The sequence below is a fragment of the Eublepharis macularius genome, chromosome 5 (assembly GCF_028583425.1).
Source record: "Eublepharis macularius isolate TG4126 chromosome 5, MPM_Emac_v1.0, whole genome shotgun sequence".
In the NCBI taxonomy this organism is placed as follows: Eukaryota; Metazoa; Chordata; class Lepidosauria; order Squamata; family Eublepharidae; genus Eublepharis; species Eublepharis macularius.
Window position 1 is genome coordinate 83877546 of NC_072794.1, and position 12455 is coordinate 83890000.

The following is a 12455-nucleotide window of genomic DNA, read 5'->3' on the forward strand; positions in this document are numbered from 1 at the left end:
TTCAGTCCCACTCCGACCCATTGTGAGTGCCATTGGTTCACCGACATATGAATTAGCTAGACATCTGGCAGATCTCCTGCAGGACCACATCGGGAAAACCTCGTCTTACATCAAAGATTCAGCAGATTTCATCAACAAAATCAGTTCTCTGAAACTCAATCCACAAGACATACTTGTCAGTTTTGATGTTGTATCCCTGTTTACCAAGGTTCCAGTAAAAGACACTATTGCACTGATTAATCAGATTTTCCCAGAGGATGTAACAGCCTTATTCCATCATTGTCTGACAACCAGTTACTTCCAATGGGACAACGAATTCTATGAACAGATGGATGGGGTGGCCATGGGGAGCCCACTCAGCCCAGTTATAGCAAACTTCTACATGGAACATTTTGAAAAAACAGCTCTAGAATCAGCACCCCACAAACCCAGTGTATGGTTCCGGTTTGTGGATGATACATTCATCATTTGGAGCCATGGGGAGGAAGAATTGATGGAGTTTTTGAATCATCTCAACAACATCCACCTGAACATACAATTCACAATGGAGAAAGAAAGTGAGGGAAAACTCTCATTCCTGGATACCTTGGTCATCCGCAAAGCAAACTCTCAGTTAGGTCACAAGGTCTACAGGAAACCAACTCACACTGATCGGTACTTACACAAAAACTCCAATCACCACCCCCGACAGAAAAGAGGCATAATGAAAACATTAGTGGATCGGGCAAGACGGATATGTGAGCCGCGCTTTCTCAATGAGGAAATTAATCATCTAAACCACGCACTTCAGGCAAATGGCTACTCCAGAAATGAAATCCGAAGAGCAATCAAACCCAGGATGAATCAAACAACCAAGGAAAAACAGTCACCTACAGGAAAAGTGTTTTTGCCATATATCAAAGGAATTACTGATCAGATGGGAAAGCTTATGAAAAAGCATAACCTTCAAGCAGTATTCAGACCCACCCGAAAAATACAACAGATGCTACGATCAGCAAAAGACAGCAGAGACCCCCTCACCTCTGCAGGAGTATACCGTATACCCTGCAGCTGTGGACAAGTTTACATCGGGACCACAAAGCGTAGCATCCAGACAAGAATAAAAGAACATGAAAGACACTGCAGACTTGGACAGCCTGAAAAATCAGCAGTGGCTGAACATAGCCTAACTCAAACAGGGCACAGTATCTTATTCCAGGACACCAAAATACTGGACAACACTTCCAACTACTTTGTCAGACTGCACAGGGAAGCCATTGAAATTCACAAGCATAAGCAAAACTTCAACAGGAAAGAAGAAACCTTAAGAATGAACAGAGCATGGGCTCCAGTTCTGAAAAACACCAGGCCAACAAAACACTCCACACCCGACAATAGCCCTGCAGAGAAGATTAGCACATCAAGCACCAATCCATATGCAAAAGAACCTCCTCGGGATACAGTGAAGCCTCCGGCCATTAGCATTCCACACCCTGGGAAACTCTTACAGAATGACTCAGTGAAGCCTCCCGCCATTAGCATTCCACACCCTGGGAAACTCTTACAGAATGACTCAGCTCAACCCCACCCCTCCTGAGTAGATACAAATGACCTACATCTTTTCCACACTGTGACACTGAGAGATCTCTGTCTTTTGGTGCTACACCTCTGAAGATGCCAGCCACAGCTGCTGGCGAAACGTCAGGAACTACAATGCCAAGACCACGGCAATACAGCCCGGAAAACCCCCAACAACCAATGTTATTTTAATCTGCAACACATAAGCCATGCATGGCATTGAATAGTGGTTGCTTCCAAGACTGCTCACTGCAGTTTTTATACGTTATTTTCACAGGCACTTCTTTGATCAAACCTCTATTAGATGACTTCCTCTTCAGAGCATCTCGGATTATCCTGAACAGCCATTCTCAAGCTGGCAGTGCTGCTGCAACCCAGCAAGATTTTCACCCCAAGTAAAGAATATGTTTGTGTATTGTTCATAGTAAACATGAACTTGTGGGGAGGAATTATATTCAAAGCCTGTACTATCAACCTGTTTACAGTTACAAAAATTATTTAGGTGGTCTCATTTTAAGTTTAAAATATCACTGATATTTCATTAAATGAAGAGGGGAGAATTCAAATGTTATCTTTGCTCTCTGAGACAGTTGGGAAGTAAGTAGCTGGAAACTAATATTATCCTTGAGGAATCTACTCAGGAACATTACTGAAAGAGTACTTAATTTATAAATATATATTGGTCCCATAGGCCCTTTATTAAACTTTTACAAGGAGATGTTGCTTTCAAATGTGAAGAGCTACACTTAAGTCATTTCGCTCTTCAGAAGGTATTAAGTAACTAGCCATTGAACTCCTTTCCAGTATTTATATAAGGCATGTTTATTATTCATGTGGAAAGTAGTCCAGACATCTCAAGCCAGAATCCAGAAGCAATCTTTAGTCCCTTTAAGAAACACACACAAAAAAAATCTTAGTAATTTCTTCACAACTCCCCCAACACAAAGAATGCAAGAGAGAGATCTCTGTCAGGGTTTATTCAGCACAATGCCGAGAGTTCCCTTTCTGTTAATCAATTGTATTACAAGAAATGAAACACTGTTCTTTGGGCCCCCTTTCAATCAGTTTTAAATCTGCATCCAGAAATATGCGATATAATTTTTTGATGTAAATTACTCCTATTTAAGTAAATCATTTCAGTCCCTGAACTTTGGAGATTTATGCAAATATCTGAATACTTTTAAAACCCCAAATCCTCATTTTTATCTATACTCTGGAAACAGCTGTTTGCTAGAAGTAGATCCCTTACAGAATGCAAAATGAAAAAAAAATGGTGTGGGTTGTGCCTCCTTCCTGCTCCATGGACAGGACATATGCACATTTCTTGCAAAGGGTTCTATTTTCCTGATGAGACGCCCCACCCCCTATCTATGCCCTGTGTGCTCTGTAGACAGACCGGCTTCCACAGCTCTCTCACCTAGTTAAGGGATTAGCAGGACCAAATGTCAAAACGTCTAAAAGAAAACTGTATTGGTTCATCACGTCTCCTGCTCAGTAGCAGCGGCAACTGGAACAAAAAAAGAAAAAGCTGCCTCAGAGGGAATGCCCTAAGTCAGCAACAGAGCTGATACAAAAGGAGAGCACAGCAGCCTTCTTTTGCAACTCCAAGACAAGCCTCCATGACAGCTACTAATGTCCTTCCTTCAGCTGCTGAGTTCCTCTCCCTACCAAAGCAGCATCAGGGACGGAGAGTGAACTGTAGGCCCTCTCCCACTGTGAAGCACCAGCGGCAGATGGGCTGATCAGCAGAAGCATTCTCAGCTCATCAGAGCCAACAACTCGATTCTCACTTCATTGTCTTCATAAGACTGAGAGGCTCTGTCAAGTATGTGCACAGAAATAATGCTTCCCCCACACACCTTAACTCCTACCTCAACCACAGGAAGAGAGCCCCCAAACAGTGAAGGAGCAGCAGGGGCTGCATTTGCTATCAGAGGGTGGTTCTTCCCTCACCTCCCCACCCATCATTATGAGTGGGGCTTCCTTTCATCCACATCTCTGTGGATAAAAAAGTAAAAGATCTTAAACGTAAAATGAGAGAAAAAAGATGTGAAAGAGATAGGAGGAAGGAGGTTCCCCTCTCCCTCTCTTCCTCCCTAGAGAAGCTGAAGAAAGGGGTCCAGCAGATGCCAGCACTATACCTCTGGGGAACTGGGCTCTTCCTCCTCAGAACCCAGAACCCCCTGAGCTCACCATTGCAGCCGTCAGTCAATATTTATTGCGACCCACACAAGCCATACAGAAGCAGAAAAACACTGTTACTGTATTACCTACAATATTATCTCTAGGTACTGTATTTGACCTAATATATCTACTAGTATAAGGGTTATAGTAAATTATACACAAGACATTATTTCTGCCCGTATTCTCATTGCAGAGAACAGAAACTTAGCTACATATACAAGTTCTTTGATCAACCACTGCCAATATAATTTTGCTCAGATAACAGTTTTTAATCAACCAACACAGGTTCCAGTAAATCCAGACATGTTTGTACATAAAATATGCAATGAAATAATACATGAACCAATGGTTCACTCAAGTTAACAGAGCTACAAATAGATGTATCTTCCTGACATCACTGTAGCTGATAGAACATTGCAGCTTTTCTTCTAAGTCCAACAGGCAATGAGGCTAGCGCTCCTCCCCATTCTTACTCCCCAACCCAGCACATTCTGCCTCTTCTGGCCATTCAGAGTCATTGCACTACACTGCTTCTGACTTCAGATGGTTTCAGGTTGGGGCTGCCAGTCCCCTGGTGGGGGTGGAGGATCCCCCACTCTCAGCCTTTGCCCCCGCCATCACTCACCTGGCAGGGGCCGGGGAGAGGCCCAGTACACAGCTAGCGTGCTCTTGTGTTTCACAAAGACCCAAATTAATGTCATATCGCTTGCTGGGTGTGCTCACAAGAAGATCACCCTGGTAAGTTCAAAGTCCCCCACCCCCTCACTGGGAGGGTAAGGGGACCTGGCAACCCTACTTGAGGTAAAGAAAAAGGGGAGTGGTCAGGAGAATAACCTCATTGGGGAGTGGTCAGGATCCAAGATTTATGATTCATGCTGCCCCAGAAGCCCCTCAAGATACTTACAACAAGGGACACACTAGGCTCTTTTACCAGTCAGCCTCAGCCTGCTCTATTGTGTCCTTCATGGACTCTTTTGATGAGGCCCTCAGAAGTGAATGGGCCAGGCAAAAGGAGAGGCTTAATCTCCATAGTGAAGAAAATGTATACCCAGCATTCCACCATGAAAAACCCTGAAAGTACTGCTAGTGAATGCCCCAGTTGCCAGCCTAGTTTCAGGGGTGATTCTTCCCAAGGATGGGGAACAACACCCCAACACTCTTCAGTGCCCATTGGCAGCCCTATCATTAGTTCTCCACCACATCATAGGAAAACCTCTCACTATACACAATCACATAAAAAACAGTCACATAAGAGAACCATTGTGGTGAAGTACTTAGAGTTCTGGAGTAGAATCTGGAAGACCCAGGTTTGAATCCCTACTCTGCCATAGAATTTTGACTTTTGGCCAGTCACACACACTCATGCTAACCTACCTCAACAGGGTTGTTGTGAGGATAAAGTGTAGGGAAGGAGAACACCATAAGCTCCTTTGAGTCCTCATTAGGGAGAAAGGCAGATTATAAATAAAGTTAATAAATAAATAAAAACATTTCCTAAGAGGAATAGTAATGTACAGTTTGTCATTGGTCTTCTGTGCAGTCATACATTGGAGACTGCACTCTTGCAGGTCAGCCAGAGAGAAATTTCTCAAGTTCTTAAAATCTATAAGGGGATGCTGCGCCTCTTGTGCACGCGCAGGGGTTCCCACTGAACGCGGGTAGTGGATCAAAGCATCCCTACTTCCCTCAGTTCCTTTTTCTCCACTGTATGAGAGACGTTTCTCTTCTCGCTCTTTCTTCTTTGCTCTTGCCTTCATTTTGATTGTCTCCAGATGAGTCATCTTCTGTTTACAAAGAAAGAAAGGATACAATGCTGTCACAAGGCACTATTTTTAAAAAGCTAGGTTGTTCCTAGCTCTTCTCACTGTATTTTCTTCGCTCATACTGTCTCAACATTCATTAGCAAAAATTGTGAATTAAAATGCCTCACACTGATGAGCACAATCTTTGTCTGCTGTGTTTGGGTGAAACCCCCATAATATACCGGGATAGAGGCTCACACCAAATGCCAGAGGTGACAGAGCTTCTCGGCACAAAATGGCATTATGGGAGAAAGTTCTCTCAGGCTCGTTATCCTTGTCATCTGCTGTGATGGAGCCACCAGCCCAACTCGAACCACAACTGTCAGTTCCAAGGTGCCTGATCTTCAGACCAGAGCAAACGTCAGTCGTCAGTTTCGACTGTTCTTCTGTTTTATTCACATTTGGCGACAAGTGATCTCTTCCAGTCGCTCCCCTGAACACAGGAAACATCACTCACTGCTTCCAACCCATCCAGAATGTTATGGGGGAAAGTTTCTTCATGTTCGTTACCCCAGCAGTAAAGTCATCTGCCATGATGGAACCACCCACCCAGCCCAACCCAAACTAAAATTACTGGTTCCAAGGGGACCAATCCAAATCCAAATAAACTTTAGCAGTGGGTTCCAACTGTTCTTTTCCTGTTCAACCATGAGCAATTCCTTTCCTGGTCGCTCACTGGAAAGTTGGAAACTTCACTCCGGAGCCTACCCATCGGGGACGGGCTGCCTCTGATCCACATGTTAAAAAGAGGGGAAGCAAGCCTTAAACAACAAGTGGTCGGCATCTGCTACTTGGAGTAAGCGTAGCCACTCACCAACAAAGGCTCCACCCATTATTATAGTGTAGCTCACTAATCTGCTTTGAACTCCTTCACCACCTCACACTCCACCTTTTCAGGGAGATGAAGGAGACTATTCTCCATTTGATGACTTACTGCTCCAAACTTATTTTCAGAACCAGCACCAGTTCTACAATTGCTCAGTGGTCTCCTTACAAGCAGCAACCTCCCCACCGGCCCACAATTGTGTGTGCCTTGGTCTGCAGTTTAAATCCTGTGAATAGCTAGCAGAACCTTGTAATCTAGCTACAGTTTGCTGCCGCGTTCCCACAGTTACACGGACCTCAGTCGATTCCAATTTCATCGGCTATGGATCACTCATCGGTTCACATTCCATCAGTTCATTTTCATTTATTCCTTTGCTTCTGTTGCGGGTCTGCTATACAACAACAGAATTCAGATTCATGTGGGTAACACGACAACCCTATATTATCTAAACAGGCAAGGGAGAACATAAGGACATCACTAACTCTTTTTGCCGACATTACAGCTCTGTTGAAATGGGCTACACGAAACAATGCCCTACCACAGACCATAAACATTGTGGTTGTGAGGAACTACGAACTGGATATACTGAGCAGGGTTTTTCACACTCAAAAAACAAATGGGCAGCCAATACCCAATTACATTCTGCCCATTTTCAACAGTGGATATTCCCTTCCATGAACTTTTTTACAGCGTGTTTCAGCACAGAGGCCAGATGCTTTTGCCCCCTAGTAGGCACTAATCCCTCTCTCTAGGGGTTGACTTCCAAATTCCTTGGACCAAAGGGCTCTTTGTGCTCTTCCACCTTTACCCGGATATGTTGTAGAATTTGGCATTTCCACACTCACTAAATTCTAGTCACTTCTTTTGGGCTGCAACAGGAATGGCTTTTCATTTTAACGTCTCTGCTCCATGGTCAATGCCTCCACCTTCCAATAATGTCAGATGTTCTACACAGTGGTCAGGAATGGCCCCATGATCCTGAAGCTGACCATGTGACTACTGAACCCACTGGATCTGCTTTCCCCAAAGAGGTGACTCAAATCATTTTAAATGCCAGCAAGCAATACACTTGTACATTCCTATGGTCACAAGTGAATACATCCAAGGGCATGATTGGACTCTAAAAGGGTTCTCACTAGAGATAGGCATGAACCAGGAAAATGGTGGTTCGTTGCAGTTCATAGTTTGTTATGTTTCACGAACCAGCATGAAATTGCTCCGTTTGCAAACTGGTTCATTTAGTTCATGGAAACGCCACTTGCAGGGTAGCAGCAGGTATGCAGAAAGCCCATTCCCCCTCAACGCCAGACTGTCTGCAGTGACGAACCAAAAAACAAACCAAACGAACTGGGCTAAAAATCATAGTGGTTTGTTGTGGGTCGTCAGAAATGCCCTCCAACAAACGACCGGTTCGCAAACTGAAAATGGCCTGGTTCGTGATGAACCTTGGTTCATATTTTGGTTCATGCCCATCTTTAGTTCTCACCCTTCTTTTGACCATTGGCACTTATTTTTGAATACTTTTTGTCACTTCAAAAATAGGGCCTGTCTGTGTCCTCCTTTAAAGTACACTGAGCTGTTATCTCAGCTTTTCATGAGAGAGTTGATGGCAAGACAGTTTTCTTCCATCACATTTCTAAGCAATCTCTCAAGAGGATCTTCAATACCTTTCTTCCAAGAACCCTGCCAATTCCTCTATGAAGTCTCCCTCTAGTTCTTTCTCAACTGATGTTGCCACCCTTGAATCTTGCATGCTTTCCCCTTTCCCTGTTATCTTGGAAAGTGGCACTGTTGGTTGCTATAACTTTGGCCAAATGGGTAGAGAACTCAAATCCAGATCCCGTTTTGCATATTATTTCTATGTCGTAAAGGTTTCCCAACGTCCTCCCAAACTTTATCCTAGTGGATAGTGGCAGCTCTTAGGCTCTACTATGGGAAGGCAAAGGTCCCTTGCCCCGTGGTGATTAGACTGCATTTGATTAGGGCACAAGCTTTGTCCACAGCATTCCTACGATAGGTCTCTCATCAAAACATTTGTCAGGCTGCCACATGGTCCTCAGCTGACACCTGCGTTAAGCACCACTCCTTCAACAGAAATGCCAGAAGGGAGTCAGCAGTGGGAACAGCTGTCTGGTTCCCTTGTTTGGCTGATCCATTCACACCCTCCTTCACTGCTGAGTAGTTTGCTATACGCCCAACATGGGACTTCACAGAAGACCAATGACGAAAACTGGGTTGCACCTACCTGTAACTGTTGTTTGTCTAGTTTTCTGTGCAGGCACACATTCCCTTCCTCCTACCCCTCTGTGAGTGTCTTTGTCTATTCTGTATTCTACCTCCAACAGTTATGGGGAACTGAGGGAAGTAGGGGTGCTCTGCCCCACAACCTGCGTTCAGCAGGAACCCCTGCACATGCGCAGTAAAAATGTTTCTTACAAGAGGATCGGGTGACCTTTTGTACCGATTTGTCTTTCATGGCAAAAGTGAACTCTACTTTTGACAGGGATCAGGAGATCCATCTTCCTCCATTCTGCCCTCATCCCAGTCATCTTAAGGAATGTTCCTGGCACAATTTAGACGTTCAGAAGGCTCTCCACATCTATATTAAAAGAACACAAGCATTCATGTCTTTGGGTGCTCTCTTTGTCTCTTTCTTACCCAATACTATGGGAAGGAAGACATCTTCGTCAACCATAGACAGGTTGATCAAAGCATGCATCTCCCTGGCTTAAATATGTCCAGCATATTCTGACTGCCCATTCTACAAGGGCAGCCGCTACTTTTGCAGCGTTACCTATTAATGCATCAGTTGCAGAAATCTGTAGGGCATCCACTTGTGCATTGACCCCCTACCTTTGTGAGGCACTATAAAATAAAAAAGTTTGCCTGGGCTGATGCAGCATTTGGCAAACAAGTCTTCCAAAAGACAGTTCTTCAGTAACTCCTCTTCCCTCTAGTGTACCCACCTGGAATAATGGAACTTTTCAATTTCCCACACAAGGATACCTTCCTCCAATGACGGAGAATGAAACTAGACTTACAATGAGGGTTTCTTCTTATCAGTGGATTGGAAAAGTAGGTATCCTTCACTATCCTAGTTGGTGGAGAAGGAGGAATTAGAGAAAAACTACCCAGTTGGACTTGGAGAGTGTAGGGATTGCTGTTTTCTGTCTTTCGGTCTCCAGTTACTGGTTGCCAAAGTAAAGTTAATATTATTCTGAGATGGCTGTTCTAGAGGTGACTTAGTCTCCTCTGAAGCTTGGTAAAATGTGAATGGGGAGGGGGACTCCTCAAGATAGTGTGAAGGCCTTTGCAAAAAAATTGCATATGCCCTACCCACAAATCAAGGAGGTAGCATAACTTGTCAAGGATACCTTCCAGTCCACTGATGAGAAGGAACACAGCAAGTCTAGTGTCTCATTTTAAAGTTGGGCTGAGCAGATACACATAAAAATTGGTTTCAGTTCTCTTACTGGAAATAGGCTACTTGGTATAACTTACTGGAATTAAAAAAAACCAAAGTTTGCACAGATGCTTTTTATTACTCTCTTTCTAGATGCAGCACAGTGAATAGTAGATTAGCAGCATATGAAGTGCTTGTAATGTTGGCTGATAGCTCACCTTCCAATCTTCAGCTTATTACAAAAGAACTGCTTTCTATGCATCACCAGCTTGATCCAGCTCTTTCCAAAGAGTTTGATGTAAGTAAGTGATTCCTGTGATGCAAGTACAATTATTGATTGAAATTGTTTGTATGAAGATAAATGACAACCAATTCTTCACACTGAATTGAAATAATAACATACAGCAACATGGGCGAGTGACTAATTGATCGACTGTTTAAGTCTCTAAACCAGTTTGGAATACAATTTTATATTAACTTGCACTTGTGTTTAATCTTCTGAGCTACAGATTAAACCAGTTTCTTTTCCCTTCTGTTCACATCCTCCTCTACACCCCAGTACCTCCCACCTGTAGATGGTCGATCTATTTCAGGATTCGTGGGACTGAAAAATGGTGGAGCTACATGTTACATGAATGCAGTTTTCCAACAGCTCTATATGCAGCCAGGACTTCCTGAGGTAATGCATACTCTTGATCCTTCCACATGCTTTTGGGATGTCTTTTGCATAATAGGTTTGTGTAATCAATTGTGTACTACAAGGATGAAAACAGGCCACACCTTGAAGGTATACACAGCACCACTTAGAGGAGATACTCCTACTTCCTTTCCCTCCAGTGTTATGTCCGCTCGTTGTCCCCAGAAGCAGATCTGTGGTGGCCTCAGATTTGAGTGGGGAGGAGGTTACCACCATGTGGTTCTTCGTAATCTCCTAGCTCTCTGTTGCAGAGCCTGGAGAGATGTCAGACTTCCCCTCATAGGCCCTCATCATGGCCTTTTCAAAGGCACCATGGCAAGTCATTCTTGTCTCCCAGCTGCTGGGAAGACTGAGGGTAGGAGCAGTTCTGGCACTTTTCATGTCCACATTTCAGAATGCTGCCAGTCCCCTGTGAGGGCAGCAACATCCTTTTAAATGGGAGTGTAAATACAGCCTGCTGTAGCTCCCTGGTAAGTCCAGGGATTCCACCAAATCTAGACCAGTTTATAAGTCTGCAATTTCAGTGTAATCTCCCCTTTCCCTTTAGTGCTCCAGAGTAATGCTAGCAAGTAGAGGTGTGCACTGAAAAAAAAATGGCTGATTTGGGTTCAGTATACTGAACTGGAAAAAAATTCTGTATACTCCACTGTTCTCTCTGAGGACCAACATCACACCAGAGAATCATCCAAACCAAAATGAAGCAAGGAACAGTCTTGCAACTAGAAGCAAACTCAAGCAAGGAAATTGGCACATGCATACACACACCCCAGAATCAAACTGATGCAAGGGGAACACTTCAAATAAATAACAGAAAATTAGAATAGTAATTTAAAGGTTATTAAACAATAGCTCAGCTTCTCTTTTAAGATCTATTTTGAAGTTAGCAAATGCTTATTTTTCCTTTCCCAAATGTAGCTACGCTTTTTGCTTTTCTCTTTTGTAGCAAGTGGAATAACATAGAATCCTAGAATATTAGAATCATAGAGTTGGAAGGGATCTCCAGGGCCAACATGTTTATTTTAAAAGCTCAAGGCTCTATCCAGCCAAGTTAACTTCTTTTAGAGCCAAGCTACAAGTGACGCCTTACACAGGTTGGACACTTGTCAGCTTCCCACAAGTTTTGATGGGAAATGTAGGCGTCCTGATTTTACAGCTTGGCTCTCTATTACAGCTGCAAGACCAGGATGCCTACATTTCCCATCAAAACTTGAGGGAAGCTGACAAGTGTCCAATCTGTGTAAGGCGTCACTTGTAGCTTAGCTCTGAGTCATTGGTTTCAATGATAGATTTAAGCATGTGTTGTATCTTTTTCTGTTGAAATAAATGGTACTGAAAATTGTTACATTGTAGGAAGCTGGGGTTGCCAAACACTTTGCCTAGACTTGCTTAACTGTATTTCCAGTTGCAAGACTGTCCCCCCTTGCTTCGTTTTCGTTTGTGTGATTCTCTGTTGTGATGTTGGACCTCATAGAAAACAATGGACCGTGGCTGGTCAGCTTGCTCAAGGGGTGCTGGGGTTTTGGGGGAAGGCTTCAGTTTGGTTCTGTTGGGCTGTCTGGTATGGAGATTGTAATCGGGAGTGTGCCTGTGACCATAGAAGCCATGAGCCATGTGTTTCTGCAGAGTTTTTTTCTACAATAGAAACAAATGGGATGGCTGGGGGCACTTTCTTTAGGAGGCCATAAAATGGCCCTCCAGGGTCCAATCTTTTTGAAACTTGGGAGGCCTTTAGAGGACAGTCAGGTGTACGTCACCCCCATCCCCCTGAATAGCCCCCATAGTTTTCCCCATAGGGAATAATGGAGAATCGAGGTGGCTGGAGGCAAGCAGGCAGGAAGCAGTGATTCTTGCTGACAGCAAGAAATGCTGCTGCCCCGGAAGTTTACTGAGTTTTACCTAGTATATTTGGTGAACTTTAGTTCGGTATTGCCAAATTGCGTCAGCAATACCGGATTGGGTTCAGTAATGCTAGATTTTACCAAATCA

At 43.8% G+C, this 12455-nt stretch overlaps 1 protein-coding gene across 2 annotated transcripts in view; it reads left to right on the forward strand.

The window, feature by feature from the left end:
• Positions 1-12455, forward strand: part of USP24 (ubiquitin specific peptidase 24) — a 176996-nt gene that overhangs the window by 128195 nt on the left and 36346 nt on the right. For both annotated transcript variants that reach the window (XM_054979479.1, XM_054979481.1), the window contains 3 exons: positions 1835-1952; positions 9926-10070; positions 10332-10451. In XM_054979479.1, the coding sequence (XP_054835454.1) occupies positions 1835-1952; positions 9926-10070; positions 10332-10451 (383 nt within the window). The remainder of the gene's footprint in view (positions 1-1834; positions 1953-9925; positions 10071-10331; positions 10452-12455) is intronic.